Raw genomic sequence first — 16,487 nt, forward strand, 5'->3', positions numbered from 1 at the left:
GAAATATACTAGTCTGAAGCTCCACCCAGTATTTCCTTCCCTTCCTCCTTTTACAGAGGTCAGACTTGCACTATGGTCTGCAGGCTCTTCCTGTCAATTCCTGAGCCCACCTATTTTATCCGTCACAGACATTTCCCCCAATTCATATCTTGCATGTCTGATCCCTTCTTGGCATCTGCTTCTCTGAGGACCAGAACTGACATAGGTGATACAGGGAGTGATGTCAGAAATCAGACAGTAAGATGGGGTTTGGGGAATGGTTTGCTCAGTCCCTGGCACAAGGTGGCCATTTGACTGCTGATTTCACACGTAGTGACCTAGGAAAACATCCTAGAAGGGGTGAATGCTGTTGCCTATTCAACAGTTCAGGATTTGAAAGATATGGGAGAAACAATGCTTATGAGGAGAGCAGAGGCGGCCAATTAAGTTGTACTACTCCCTTGCAGAGGGCTAATGAATTGAGGGCACTTAATGCAGTTAAAAAGTACATTTGGGAGCCAGGGGGGCTCTTTGGTCTTCATAAAGTGGCCCTTATTCCCTGCAGTGAAAAACAGATATGGGACTTGACAGTTACAGAGCTCTAAAGATATTTGAATGCTCAGCCTAGGGAGGTTTGCTATGCAGCTAGGGCCCTGGCTGGGAAAGCCTGAAGCTTTGAAACATGGGATGGGTGCCCGTATTTTGGTTCTGTAGATATCCCTGGATCCTCAGGGACTGCAGAAGTGGCTTATAACTCCTAGTAAGAGATAACGCTTACCCCTTGCAGAAAGACCTCCTCCATAGTTGCTCCCATTTCTTCTCCTAGCTGAGAAGCTATGGTAACTAGGGTTAAATCTGGTTGCAGTATTTAACTGCATTTGACTGCTGATTTCACAGGTAGTGACTGGGGACTGCTTTGCCTGATAAGGAAGGAGATTACACACCGAAGGGACTGAAATAATATGCTAGCATGTACTAGCAGGAGCTGGAGGAGTACGCTTGGGACTGGATTTTTAGGGTGCTTGATCAAGGGGGCTGGAGGTTAAGACTGAATAATCAAGACTTCACTGACTTTGGGACTGAAGATTTAACCCTGGTAAGGACCACAGGGGATGGGGCAAACTCACTGCTGGTGTAGCTCCGTGAAGCCTGGAAAAAGTGAGAGAAGTGGAAATGAGCTCATACCACGGCAACGTTTGACCGCTATTTATTTTGGCAAACATATGTGGCCACTGCTCGCTTATTAGTTCTAACGAATTGTTTTATAACAATTTAAAGTGTTTTTTAGATGATCATCTGCAAATGTTTCTGTTCTTCTCCACCTCTGTTTAATCTCATCACATTGATTAGGACCTTAGAACACTGATGAGAGTAATAGTGGTGATTCTTGTTTTGTTCCTGACTTTAATGGCAACATCAGCAGTGTTGTATACATGTTCTTAATTTCTGATAGATACCACTTGCCAAGTTAAGGACGTTTCCTAATATTCTAAATTCTCTAGGAAGTGTACGTCGAATTATATAAATTGACTCTTTCACATCTGGTTATTATATGGATTTCTCTATAATTCATTATAGAGATTATATGCTTACCCATTCTTGCATTCCTATAGAACTACTTGGTCCTAATAGCTATTGCCAATATTTTATTAAGATAATATATCTGTTTTCATAAATGATAATGGCCTACATATTTTTATACTTTAAAAAAATATCATCTCTTCTAATTTATGAGTCCTTGGCAATTGCATTAAATTTTAGGGTCAATATCAAAATTGTAACCAACTATGCAGTTTTGGTTTTCATGAGACATTGGGTATTCTTCAGTGTTTCCCAACACATGCAGGATAAAGTGTAGAGTCCTAAGTCTAATATTCGAAACCCCTCTACAATCTGACCTCTATTTACTGTCTTCTTTATCCAGTGATAAAACTGTTCCACTCCACAGGCAGCCTTTCCTTTTATAATCATCCTTTAAAGCCCAGCTCAAAAATCACCTCTCCATAATGAAGTCCTATTCAAATTCCACTTCTTAGAAACTTTCAATTTTTCTTCCAGTTAGAATTAACCTATTCTTTTCCTTTTTATGACTTTTTTAAAACCTTTACTAGACTGCTCATCCGTCTGCCTTTCATAAATTATTGACTCTATATTAGAGTATATATAAGTCTCAGAAGGAAACAAACTATTCCATCATTTAGTACTGTGCTCATAGTAGGTAGTTTTAATTACCTTTAAATTAATTTTGTAAATTTCAGACTTATTTTGAAACTTGTTGCAGTGATTTGAGATATGATTGAGATGGTAAAACTGGAGGTTTTTTTTTTTTTTTTTTTTTTTTTTTGCGGTACACGGGCCTCTCACTGTGTGGCCTCTCCCAGGCTCCGGAGGCGCAGGCTCAGCGGCCATGGCTCACGGGCCTAGCCGCTCCGTGGCATGTGGGATCTTCCCGGACCGGGGCATGAGCCCGTGTCCCCTGCATCGGCAGGCGGACTCTCAACCACTGCGCCACCATGGAAGTCCTGGAGTTGTTTTAATTATCTCTGCAAAAGTCACTTATGCCCCAACTGCTTTCTAGGATATTAAAGTGAATATCCAACCAATATGTTGGTTGGTGACTTCATACTCATATTTAACAAGTCAGAAATCTTTCTCTTCAAAACTATTTTGCCCCTTCAGGTTTACTATTCATGTCACAGATCCTACTGTCTTCACAATGCTCAGGCTGAAATCCTCAGTCCTAACTGCTTCTTTTTCTTCCAACTACATCCCCTTGTGAGTTAATCTAAGTCTATCCATTTTCTTTTTACATTTGTTTTGCAGTATCTTGGTATTGGCTCAGTCCATTTTTTCTGAACATTCTCCCTTCCCAAGGAGTGAGCCCTTGAGAATTCTCTGACTAGTTGCTTGCACCAAGTTTAGGGTTATCAGATTTAGCAAACAAAAATACAGGATACCCAGTTAAATTTGAATTTCAAACAAACAAGGAATTTTTTTTTAAATATAAGTATATCCCAAATATTGCATGGGCCATAGTACACTGAACATGTTTACCTGAAATTCCAGTTTCACTTAGCATTCTGTTGTTTTATCTGGCAATCCTAATCAGGTTTGACACCTTTCTCAAGCTGAACCTATCGTTTTCTCCTCCAGAAGTTGAACTCAGAGACAAGTAACTTCCTGTGGGATAGCCATCTTTTGTCCCATGATATGAAAATACGTTTGCATAGAAGAAAAAAGCTGTTATATGGAAAGCAGCACAAATGAGAGGCTATGAGACTCCATAGGTAGGGAGAACTGTCTTAGTTCCTGATAACTTGACAGTCCTGGTTCAAGTCCACCATAGGGAGTGTGACTTGCCTTCTGTGAAATAAATTCATGGCCCTGTGATAAAATTCCCCCTTTGCTTTAGCTTAACTTAGATTGGTTTCTGTCCCTTGATACCAAGACACATTCATTCTCTTTTCCATTTATGCTGCCTACCCACCCTAGTCTCTGATGAGCCTGGAATTTTGTAAAAGCTTTTTAAACTTTTATAAGACTTCGGTATCTTCTGTCTTCTTACAAGTAACCAGGCATATTCTTGCCAGATTAAATGCTTTAAAAATATCACCTTGCACTGGCTGTCTCTTGTTTTATATTCTTTAATAAAAATTTGCTTTCTAATTCTGGTGAAGAACAGGCACAAGATTAAGGAGTAAAAGACTGAAATTGGTTTATAGAAGGGAAAGGCTGCTGTATATTCTAGACATACAATACCAATAAAGTTGTTAGTCCCTTTATCTGGAATTTTCTTTCCCAAATAGCTGCACATCTTCTTCCACTTCATTCAGGTCTCTGCTCAAATGTCACCTACTCAGAGATGCTATTCTGGATTTTATCTAATATAGTACCTTTTTTTTTTTTTAAATCACTCTATCCCCTTACCCATTTGTTTTTCTTTAAAGAACCTACCACTATCTAAGATGTTGTATACTTGTTTCCATCCACTAGAATGTGAGCATTGGAACTTTATCTGTTTTGTTTACTGATGCATCTGCTGTACACATTATAGTACCTGGCACATAGTAAGTGTTGAATAAATGAATGCCATGCTTGGCTGAACTGAAGTGAGAAAGATACTGATGTTAGATCTAGAAATTCAAGATATTCTATAAGAGAAGAAAAATGTATTAAAAAACTGTAATTTATGGGCAGGGAGACATCAATAACAAAAGTTATAAAGGAAAAAGTCTTTAAGTACCTATATTGCACTAACAACTACCAAAATGGGAGCTCAATTTGATTTGAGATCTTATGATAGCCCTCATAGAAAACCTTTTTTGGAAAGCAGGGAAAACTACCAAGATGTGAATGTGAAAAATAAGTCCAGACATAAAGTGTATGCTCTTGGTTTAAGTGGAAATGAGACCCTTTTCGTGGTTTGTAGTTAGTGACCTGTATTTTCACTTTGTGGCACTACTGGTCTCTAGAGTTTAAGAACTAGCTTTATTTTTCCATATTATTAGCAGCTGGGAGTCTTTTTGAAAAATAAATCTAAAACTCAAGAAAAACATAAATTACAATTTTGAAATTCTACCAGTAAGGGTTATGTCTTAAACAGAAGACAAAGTGAGGATAAAATTTTTTGTGTCACTATTATAAAATAGAACAATGAAATATACAAAGCATATAATTTAAATTTAATTTTTCATTTTCAGTTGATCTTCAGTAGTTCAGAAAGTATATCAACATTGCCTGTCATGCTATTTTACATACTATACGTATACAAAATCAATGTTTACTGACTTAAATACCCACATTTTAAAAATCTTTGGTCAGCTACATATTTAGTATTTTCTGAACTAGTTAGCCCTGAGTCAAGAATTTACAAATATTTTATCAGATTTATAAAAGGAGGAGGATTCTAAATTATGACTTCCATGAACCATTTACTTTTTTTGTGGAATTATAATGTGATATATTAAAAAATGGGAATGAACATCATCTTACAGCTATTACTAATAATTATATCAATAGCCTCTAAACATGGCTGCTTCAAACATTTACTTATTAACTGAAAATCATGATTCCTCCATCCCTTCCACCAAGAACATCCATACATTAGCAACATACACACAAAATGACCTAGTTCTATATGATGAGTAAATTATTTTTCTGTATTTTCTAAATTTGAAAAATGTGTTACCTTATTCTCAACAGGATCCCATTTATAATATTTACTCTACTATGTTTATGCTTTTGTGACCAATTTGAAAGGTGGTATATCATTAAAAGCAGATCAGATTAGCTCCCTCAGCTCCTTACTATATCTGGTAACTGCACTAAAGAAATAGGCACTGGTTTTGAATATGGTAAGTTTCAGTTTGTGAAACAGTTGTGGGTAAGTAAAGCTATTCTGCAGAGGTAAGCCATAAGATGGCTAAGAGTAAACTGTCACTACTGTATAGGAAGAAGAAAAATATGTAGGAAGAAATCCATCATAGCAGCAAATGTGACCTATTATTTCTAAATTTTTCAGATATTTCAAAAGTACAAGATTTAAACGGTAGTCTTTTCTAAGACGTATAAATGACTTACTTTTAATAATATATATGTATTGATTTATAATGTAAGTAAGAGTAATATAGGTAATTCGGAATTAAAAAATGGAACACGTAAAGTGAGCATTTTAATATAAATCATTAGAATACATTTATATTATATATAAATCTACACATTAGAAGATACTACTGAAATTTTGCTATACAGAATATCACTCTAGAATTCTTAAAAAAAAAAGTCACCGGGAAGAATTAAATGATGACTGTGAAACAGATTCTCCCATTACAATACTGCTTCTGTCATTTAAAGTTTTGACAACAGTTGTAGCTGGAGACTGGAGCACTTTACGAGAAAGCCTCATTCTTCCATCAGCTGGGTCACGTCCAAAGTATTTCACCTGTGTTAAAGAAACAAATATACTTTAAAAGTTACAGCACATTGACTGATGCCCAAATTATTGGGCTGGCTAAGAAGTTCGTTCGGGGGTTTCCCTGAAATGTTAATTAAAACTTACAGGGTCCAAATAAAGCAATGATTAATGTTTTCACTTGTTCACTGAAATCATGGCTCAGTGCTAACTGGAGGTATATGCTAATAAATATAATTTGGTTAAGTAGTGATTATTAAAAAAGAAGAGATGGGGGATTTAGTTGCCCAATTATAATCTTCTGTTAGACTTATCTGTGCCTTATTCTCTCCGGACCAGGTGCCTATACTGGAAGAACAGTGAAAGCCATGGTCTGTGAACCTAGATAAGGGCTTCCTGAGCCTAAGTATGCTACAAACTATATAAGATTATGCTTAGGTCACTCACTGTAACACTCAAAGGACCATCTATCACACTGGAGATTATTTGGCTTGAACACAGACATTGAAAGTCAGGGGGAAATGTGGTTGTCTTTTTACATCAGAAGGGACTTAAAAACTATCTTATACAGAGAGATTATGTTTTAGTTCTTATCTTTCTCTAGAGGCTACTTGAACAATGGGACTACAGATTGGGAATAAACCAGTCTTAGTTACTCAGGTCATGGGTATCAGGAACAACTGGAACAAAATGTGGTGCAGCCAAAAAAATACCAGACTGTCAACCACTTCTTTCATCTACTCATACAGGACTATTAAAAAGGTTAAAAAAAAAAAAAAAGGTAAATTTTGTTATCAAAATTCTAGAACTGACATCATGGCTTTCATCAAACTCAAAAACTTTTAGCCTCAAGCAGTATAGAAGCAATTAAAGTCTCAACTCCTCAAATACCTTACCTTATCAAGAGTAAGGCTGAAGAGTTACCTTATCAAGTTTCTTTTTCTTTTCTTTTTTTTTTTTTTGCGGGCCTCTCACTGTTGTGGCCTCTCCCGTTGTGGAGCACAGGCTCCAGACACGCAGGCTCAGCGGCTCATGGGCCCAGCCGCTCCGCGGCATGTGGGATCTTCCCGGACCAGGGCACGAACCCGGACTCTCAACCACTGCACCACCAGGGAAGCCACCTTATCAAGTTTCTTATATCCTGTCTCCAAATCACTGACTCTGCATAGCCATCCCTGACTGGCTCATGTATTTTTAAAAGCTCTAAGGGGGACTACTGTCCTAACTAACCCATAAGCTCCTTGAGGGAAAGCATTGTATCTAAATCCCTAATGAGTCTGTTTTAAGCAACCCTAAAGTAAAAAAGAAGCACAGCATATAAATAATATAAATCACAGATGTTGATTTGATTCTTTCAGCTTATTTGATGAAACAAATAATTGAAACTTCAAGTATAATTTACAACTTTAAGGCTAAAAGGTTGAATACAAGTACCTGAATTTCTTGGCCAACTTCTAATCCTAAAGCAGTGGGATGTTTAATCTGAAAGAGAAAGTGTTAATCTATTAGTTGTCATGCATAATTACCTACTCTCCATGGTAGTACACATTTTTTTCCAAGTGGAAAACAGCTTTATTGGTTTTTCTGATTAAAAATCTGTTAATTATAAAGATTTAAAATAATACAGAAGTATTCAGATGATAGTAAAAATCATCCAAAACCCCTCTGCTTGTAGATAACTAATGGTAACACTCCAATGAGTATCCCTTCAAATAGCTATTTAGTGTGTGTCTTGCATTTATAAAAATGGACCTTACTGAGCTTGTTTTATAATATACAGATTTTTATTCAATAATATGTTGAGATCTTTTCATATTAATAAATGAAGCATTATAATTGAATATTCAAATTAAATTATTTGTTTAACCAATCCCCTAAAGATGGTCATTTAATTTGTTTTAAATTCTAGTGTTGCAAATGTTAATAATCAGTGAATCTAGGTGAACGGTATATGGGTGTTCGGTCTATTATTTTTTCAACTTTTCTGTAGGTTTAAAAAGTTTCAAAACACAAAGTTGAGGGAAAATAAACTGCAGTGTTGGAGTGATTATATATTCATATAGTCTATCCTCTCAGAACAAAGTATGAGAGGAACTTTGTGGTGGAACTTCTAGGTCCAAAGGTACTTGTATATTTACCAAACACTCTCCAAAAAGTTTGCCCCACTTTACATTCCTATCAACAGTGTATGACAGTGTCCATTTTTTCTCTACACTCTTATTTATGCACATTGGGAATTTTCAATTATCTGAAAAGTTGAAAAATGGTAACTTGGCTTTATTTGCATTTTAAAAAATTGCTGTTGATACTGAATATCTTGGTTGGCTTAAAAAAACAACAACAGTTTTTCCATGTTCATTGTTCATTTTCCTATTGATATTCATCTTTCTTACTGACCTACACAAGCCCTTTGTATATGAAGCCTCTGTCATATAAGCATTTTTTCCCATAAGTTGCTGCTTGTCTTTCAAACTTATTGTAGTTTTGCCATAATTTAAAAATATCATGGGGTCAAATTTTATTACTTTATTTACATTTTTGGCTTTGATATCAAGATGAGAAAGATTTCCCTAGTCCCAAGATTATTAAATATGCATATTTTCTTCTAGTGTCCTTCCTCAACCCTCACCCCTCCCGATGCCCAGATTTTCTGCCCTCACTGCCTTAAAAAGAAAAGTTTTCTTTTTTATATTTAGCTCCTTGATCCAAATGGGATTTCGGTATAAAAAGAGGAAAATCCTGTTTTATGATAACTAGCTGTACCAATATGATTTATTGAATAATCTTTGTTTCTTCACTGAATAAAAATGCAACTTCTAGTATGTATTATACTCTTATGTATATAACTGGGTTTATTTCTGGTCTCTTTTCTGTTGTTTATTTCTGGGCCAGTAATACTGTTTTATCCTGTATTACTTTATAATATTTGGTAAAACAGACCTATTATTTCTCTGCCCCCATAGTATTCTTGAATGGTTTCATATTGGTTTCATAATGGTCTTCCAAATGTATAGACTACAACAAAGACTAAGAACATCCTAAGAATTATCTTTCCATGATTGACTGGTCAGGAAAATTGGGAAAACAGGGCTGTAACTAGATATTTTTACTAACTGCTATGTGTTAACTCTAGAGGCTATTCTACCTTAAAACACTCAAGAATGTTTCTATTCCATCATGGAAAGGGAACTATTATCTGGTAAACAGTGTAAAACAGCAGTATCTCTGTCTTTTTGGTTTTGTTTTTGTATTTAGGCTAGTAGTGGACAAAATGTACAATCCTCATCAACCTAGGTAATTTCACTATGGTTATTTTAATGCAGTTATAAAAATAATCAACTATGCCTTTCTTGTTTTTACCTTCCGTTGATCAAGTTGTGTGTTATGAAGTAGTACTGCAGTCATATTTGGATATAGTTTAACCATTACTCCAGTGTCTCTATGAAAAGGAAATAAGCCTGGTTAGAACAATAAGTAACTCTATTATGTATTGATAATTAAACTGTGATTATGTTTTCATAGGAGAACAAAGTAAAAAAACACATAAAAACCCCTCTCCAGTACATGTTTTTGTAACTATAAAAAGTATCTAAGAGGGATACTTATTTTTCCAATTGAAAATATACTTTATATTTAAATACTTATGGATCAAAGGACAGAGAAAAGATAAAGGAAAAAATATGCTGGGAAAAGCTTTTGGAATATATATTCTTTTATATTTCTCTTCATAATATTTTCCAAAAAAGTTTTAAAATGACATTAAATATTTTAAATTAAGTGTAGAATTATCATCAACCTATTAAGGAGTGATTTAAGGAAGGGGGTTACATAAAATGGGATACTTATTTCATTAAAAAATTTATCTTCCTTTTTTTCTTTAATCTACTAAAATAAACCATCACATTTCTTAGTTTTCACCTGTGATATTAAACAAATTATCCCATTGCCTTTTATAATTCATTTCAAATTTCAAATAGTTCTGAACATTCATGCTACATCTGATAATTTTTTTTTCTTAAAAAGGGAATTTTCTGACTCAGAAAATGCAATCTTCTTAGCTGCTGAAAAAATGATTTGAGGTTGAAACTGGCATTTAAAAAAAAATGCACTACTTAGGCCTTAAGTAATACTATCTTTAAAACAGATCCACAAGAAACTACCAAAAAAACAAACAAAAAAAAGAAAGCAAAAGGAAATATTGCTAAGTCTATTTGGGGCTTGTTTACTGTTTATTGGGAAGATTAAAATGGTGGGAAATTTGGTTAAAGAAGACAGTTCAGTTAGAAGAATATATTAGTATAATTATAATCAAAGAACCATGTTAGTGAAAATCTACAAACTGGTGCAGAAAATAAATTTTATGTTAAAAATAAATGATGATTATGTGGTAATTGACATATAATCTAAACATCTTACAATTTCAAAGTAAATAATGCAAATGTGAAGTTAACATGAGCTTGTAATATAAATCTTATAAAAACCAGCACAGCATTTTAGTTGATATTACCTGATTTCAGTTATTGTGGCGGTATATACTGCTCCAAATTCTAATTGCTGCTCTTGCTGTAAGTGCAAAATAAGCTGTAAGATTCATAAAGAAAACAAAAAGTAGAAAAAAACTGACTACTAAAAGATCTATTCTTACATCATCTTTGCAGATTTCGGTAATGAAGTCTCTTGCTTCATGCATGGCACTGGGTGTTGGTGCAAATATAGAAAATGTTTCTTCGTCCACCTGACTAATAGTTACTCCTTAAAAAAAAATAATTTTATATATTAAAGTTAACTTGCTCATTCCACTGGAGAATAGTCTTAAAAGTAGATGTGAGAGCAGGGGAATGACCTGGAAGTAGCTGGGCAGGGTTGTGCTATGCTTAATCACTGTTTTAGAAATGAAGGGATTCATTTACCAACAAATACACACTGCACACCTGCTATGTAGCCAACACTGTGCTAGGCCCTGGGGATACAACAGTGAGCCAATGTCCCTACTTTCTTGGAGCCCACAATCTGGTGGGAGAAAGCATATAATTTCTACCTTTGGAGAGTTTGGTTTTGCGTGCTTAATTACGAGAAGAAACTATACTAGAACCCTTTCCTCACCTTTTCTTCTTTCTCCCTCTTACTCTTTAGAGTGGTGAACAGATGGATGAGGGACAAAATCAGGTCCATTTCTCAGTCTTGAGAACTGCCAAAGGTGACTCTACTTCTCGCTCTCCTTCAGTAACCTCAAATCTGGTAAGTACTAGGTAACCCAAAGATTGATTCCAGAAAAAAACAAATTGTAAAGCATACTACTTCTACACATACCCTTTAAATAAAAGAGTCTAAATAAATAAGACTAAGTGAAAAATAGCAGAACTCATAATAAGAAAAATTAAAGCAAAACTCCTCTAAAGTGAAAAAGTAATTTTTCTAAATGTTTGATTTTAAAATGTTGAAGAAAAACTGATGAATTCTAAGTCAGCCTTCTTGAATATAAAGATGATCGTTTGCTAATTTATTAAGAGGCATACACAGAAAACTTACAGTAAAGACATGTCAGCGTTACATCCTTTTTTCATCTCATTGAGATGTCAATGTTACATCTGTCTCTCATTTCTCAAACATATTTTTGGAGAAACACAATAGAGGTGAAATGGCAAACTTACATGACCTAGCATTAAATAAAAAATCCCAAACATCATACAACTCTTACCTGTTTCAGCCTGAAGTTTTTTTAAATGATATCCACCTGGTCCAATAAATTTTGCTCGTTTTGATAGTGGAACCTGAACAGTTTCTGAAATGTAGTACAGACAAAAATATAAATTATTTAAATACACACACACACACACACACACACACACACACACACACACACACGAACCTAAAACATGTACTGGTCACTCAAGACTTGGTCTAGACACATGTAAAAATATCTCAGTATGAAATATAGAAAAACAATTTGCTATGTGACTAAAAACAATTCTAACATCTAAGAATATCCCCTCAGATTTAAAGTATTTTAACTATAAAGGCATTTGACTTTTTTGTTTTGTGTATGGATTTAAAAAAAATTTTAAATACCAATGTACTTTCATATGTTTACCTTATCATGAAATCAGTAATTTTAATGTATTACCTACAACAGGTCCATTTTCTTTTCTAGATGCTCGAGGTTTTGAAATAGTTTTGTTCATAATCTGTAATATCTCCTTCTTTGCCGCTTGAAGAGATAAAAACATAATAAAATTATAACTGTATAAATTAAACGTGATCAGATATAGCAGTATTCTTAGTTTTATGGAGTGGAATCCAAACTCTTTAGCTTAATAATCAGAGTTCTTTACATCCCAATTATCTTAACAATTCTACTTGTATTCCCTTCTCCAATCCTATCTCGGGGAGTGCATTTGTAAAAACTGAATTTTCACTGGTTTTCCACATTGATGATTAGTCATGTACCCAATAACTTAATACTTCTTGATCTAGGTTGTTACATTAAATTTCCTTTTCTAAAGCAGTATTTTACAATAAGCCTATTTTTAATAATAAGCCTAATGGGAATTATAGTTCCCATTAACACAAAGACAATGATAAAAGGAGAATAAGGCACACTGGCTTGGCTTACCTGAGGCTTGCTGAATGGCCTCCATTACAATTTTTATTGGTATTCCAGGTAATTTAATGTCAGCCTAATATGGAAAAGCCGAAAAATTATGTAAATATTGATTTATGACCTTATTTAAATATTTAAAAATGAAACAAAATGGGTTTTAAAATACCTGTAATGCAGTTATTCCCTTAGTAGTGCCGGCTATCTTGAAATCCATGTCACCATGGTAATCTTCAATCCCCTTAAAGAATTTAACAAATTATGATATAATTTTAAACAAAAGTGAAATCCACCCATAGTCACTGTAGAGGAATTTTTAAAAATAGCTTTATAAGTAAACCGTGTCCTTTAGGATTATACACAAAAAAATACCTTGTATATTAACTACTGCTTTCAATTTGTGGCTTTTAAAGTTGTATTTCATTAGAAAATCACTTTATTTTCAGATCATGTTCCCCCCCCATAAATGCATAAGGATTAATTTACAATCATCCTAAAGTGAGCCATTATGGATACTTATATTGTAATATTTATTTTTAACTCACATCCTATAAAATCCAAGGCAAATATGCAGAAGAGGAAAGTAAGAACAAGGACTTCTATTTCTCCAGCACTAGCATTCTTCTAAGCACACTATGCTTGTAAAGTGTGTATACTCTTCACCATTAAATATCTGAAAATGTGAATATACTTGCCAGAATATCTGTCAGCAAACGATAATCTTCTATTTCACCCTTGTCAGTATTGTTTTTGGTGACCAATCCTATTGCCACACCTGCGACAGCAGATGAAATTGGAACTCCTGTAATTGAGAAAAAGAACTTGTGTGCAGTGTGTACATCAGCCTAACATAGGTTATTTATCTTCTTTTGACATTGGATGGTGTTCTAAATTGACAATTACCAAAACTAAGTTAGAGTACAGGTCTTAATAAATCATATGACTATCTCCTTTCCTCTTTAACATATAATAGAAAGCTCCTTAACATAATTCTAATTTTGTTCTCAACAAAAACCTCTCTATTAATAGCAAACTTAACTCTTAAAGTAATCCGTTTCTTTGCCCTTTGCTTTTGGTGCCTTCTTTTTCTTTTTTTTTTTTTTTGAAAAGTAATCATGTATTTGGTAAATCGTTCCAGCCTGAGCCCTTTAGTCCACCTTCCCGTGACAGCCACTGTTAGATTTTTTGTATATCCTCCCAGAAAATTATACCCAGGGAGTAAAAATGTGAGTGTAATCTTTTCTTTACCTTATTCTTTTGAATGGCTGCAGAGTACTCCCTGTATGTGTTTATAAGCTATACAATAGGAGTGGGGTTACTGAGTCAAAGGGTGTGTGAATTTACATTTGTTATAGTGTCAAACTGTCTTCCACAGTGTGTAGCATTTTATACTTTTACCAGCAGTATATGAGGGTACCTGCTATTCTATATTCTTGTTAATTTTTGTCAAATCTTTTGACCTTTGCCATCTGAATGATAAAGATGGCAGCTTATTGTTTTTAACTTGATTTCTGTTTGAGTGAAGTTGAACTTTTTTTCATGTTTTTAAACCATTTATATTTCTTTTTCTGTGAACTGCCTATTCATGGCCTTCAACCATTTTTTTACGTGGTTGTTAGTCTTTTTCTTATTGATTTGTAAGAGCTCTTTTAATATGGACAGATCTTTGTTAAATATATAGAATATTATAGTAAATAAAATATAAATATGAAATGTAATATAAAATATTATTTTCTAGTTTGTTGACTTTATTGTGATTTTTTTTTTTTTCCTGTAGAGGATTTTATATGCAATCATGGTTCCTGGATTTTGCTTAGAAAGGTTGTTTTTTTTTTTTTCTGGCCGTGCCACGCGGCTTGTGGGATCTTAGCTCCCTGACCAGGGATTGAACCCCGGGCCACTGTAGTGAAAGCACTGAGTCCTAACCACTGGACTTTGGGGGAATTCCCTAGAAAGGGTTTTTCTGTTCAAGATTTTCATAAAATCTTCCTTGTTTAATTAAAAAAAAAAGGTTTAAAGTTTTGATCACTTGGAACTTATTTGGTATAAAGGAATGTGACAGAGACCTCATTTCATACTCTCTAAGCAATCTCACATATACCCAGTTTTAACTATCACCTACAACGTTGATGACTTAGAAATCTATCCCTCCTGCCTAGTTCTCTTTGCTAAACCCTGGATCTGTATAGCCCATCTGCCTATTGGACATCTCCAGCTAAATGTCCCCAACACATCTTAAATATATATACAATTATATTCAAAATTTAATCACCCCCAATAAATCCGTTCTCTCCTGCATTCCCTGTCTTGGTTGAAAGCAATAAGACACCATACTAGAATCAACACGTCTTTCCTCATTTCCTATACACTATCAAGTCACAAAGATCTGGTTAGTTTATCCTCTAAATTAAAAAAAAAAATTGTCCTGGATACTAAAATATCCATTTCAACTCCTTTAGTCCAAGTCCACATTATTTCTTGCCCTGGCAACAGTTTCCCTGTCCAGTTTTTTAGATTTTAGTAACCCCACCCGCACCCCAGCTCCTGTTCTCTCCCACCACATCCCCTAGGGCTATCATGTAAGCTAGGAAAAACTACCCCCAAAAGAAAAAAAAGCAGATTCGCATCATGCCACTCTTCTCCATAAAATCCTTCAAGTTCCCCATTACCTGCTTCCAGGAATTTTTAATTTAAGTTCTGTGGTCAAAAAAGTTTGGGAAATAGTACATATCCTGCTCCTAGAGATTCAATATTCACACTAACATATTTAAGTTTATTTAAACCATATTAAACACACTTGCTTAACCCTGTGCAAATCTACTTTAGAACAAATTTTTTTCCATAGTATACAATAATCAACATCCTGTTGTACTCTATTTCATGGAATACTGAGTTGGGAGATACTAGCTTTAAAAGTTCAAACTCCTTAATGTAATAATGATCTTTGAAACCTGGTCCCAGTTTATTACCTCATCACTTCTTTCAAATACATTTCAGGAACACACTATACTGTTTCATAACTTTGCATATGTTGTTCCTTTCACATGAAATACAGGCCCTGCTGCTAATATGCCTGGTCAAAACCACTCAACCTTTAAACCCAGGTGAAATGTCTCTGTCTCTATGAAGCCAGTTATGTTCAACTTAGTTCTTCATCCATATTGTACATATTAGTATTATCTCTTTGATATGTTAGTATCTTTATCTTTGTTTTTGTTCCTGTAAACTTTTTAAAAACTGGGTACCATTTGTATCCCTGGAGCATAGACAGTGTCTGATGTAGGACATGGCAAGCACTCGTGTTTGAATCGAATACCATTTGTTGGCTCTTCTCACAGGATTTGACATTTATTCTTGTCAAATTTTTTTCTATTTGGCTCCATATTTTTTATCTTGTCAACATTTTTTTTAGAGATTAAAAACTGTCATTTAACATATCAGTCACATACTCCTTTTTATCAGTATCCTTTTTATTGGAAGGCCAGTGTCCTTAGTCAAGTCAATAACAAAAAACATTGAAGGGGACAGGGTTTAGGATGGAGCATCTTCAAGTATTCTACTTGAGACCCCTCTCCAACCTACCCATCAGATTATCCAGTCCTGGCTGCTCACCCTTCAACCAGTTATAAATGGTATACTTATTACCCTTTCCCAATTTCTGCATCATTTACTGCCAAGGTCATTAACTGCCAAGCTGAACTCTAGATACACTGTACAAGCAGCACCCTCCCTCTCTACTCTAAACCTAGTAATATTTTCAAAAACAGAAAATGAGTTTACTATGGCATGACTTATTTTAAATGAGTCTCTTCTGGTTCCTTTCTTAAAATACTTATATACTATTCCTTTACCATTTAAGAGTCTTGCCAAGGGTCACTGTCAAGTTCACTGCGTTATACTTTACAGAAAATACATTTCTTATTTTCCAAAGTAAGAATTCTTTGTGTCATTGGTATACTAATCTCCATGATTTCTCCAATACTGCCAAATTGGTTCAAT

General features: G+C 34.5%; 1 protein-coding gene and 1 long non-coding RNA gene across 2 annotated transcripts in view; one reads left to right on the forward strand and one right to left on the reverse strand.

Moving 5' to 3' along the window:
- LOC132502180 (uncharacterized) overlaps nucleotides 1-16,487 on the forward strand; it is a 211,579-nt gene that overhangs the window by 6,125 nt on the left and 188,967 nt on the right. Inside the window, exon 2 of the long non-coding RNA XR_009534405.1 lies at nucleotides 11,024-11,128. This is a non-coding gene — a long non-coding RNA (uncharacterized LOC132502180). The remainder of the gene's footprint in view (nucleotides 1-11,023; nucleotides 11,129-16,487) is intronic.
- Nucleotides 5,638-16,487, reverse strand: part of PNPT1 (polyribonucleotide nucleotidyltransferase 1) — a 38,887-nt gene continuing 28,037 nt past the window's right edge. The window contains exons 19-28 of the mRNA XM_060118014.1: nucleotides 13,184-13,290; nucleotides 12,658-12,729; nucleotides 12,504-12,567; nucleotides 12,015-12,098; nucleotides 11,589-11,672; nucleotides 10,536-10,642; nucleotides 10,398-10,453; nucleotides 9,251-9,329; nucleotides 7,325-7,372; nucleotides 5,638-5,920 (exon numbers count right to left, since the gene is read on the reverse strand). Coding sequence (XP_059973997.1) covers nucleotides 5,762-5,920; nucleotides 7,325-7,372; nucleotides 9,251-9,329; nucleotides 10,398-10,453; nucleotides 10,536-10,642; nucleotides 11,589-11,672; nucleotides 12,015-12,098; nucleotides 12,504-12,567; nucleotides 12,658-12,729; nucleotides 13,184-13,290 — 860 coding nt within the window. The 3' untranslated portion in view covers nucleotides 5,638-5,761. The remainder of the gene's footprint in view (nucleotides 5,921-7,324; nucleotides 7,373-9,250; nucleotides 9,330-10,397; nucleotides 10,454-10,535; nucleotides 10,643-11,588; nucleotides 11,673-12,014; nucleotides 12,099-12,503; nucleotides 12,568-12,657; nucleotides 12,730-13,183; nucleotides 13,291-16,487) is intronic.

The sequence above is a fragment of the Mesoplodon densirostris genome, chromosome 14, assembly GCF_025265405.1.
Source record: "Mesoplodon densirostris isolate mMesDen1 chromosome 14, mMesDen1 primary haplotype, whole genome shotgun sequence".
Classification (NCBI taxonomy): domain Eukaryota; kingdom Metazoa; phylum Chordata; class Mammalia; order Artiodactyla; family Ziphiidae; genus Mesoplodon; species Mesoplodon densirostris.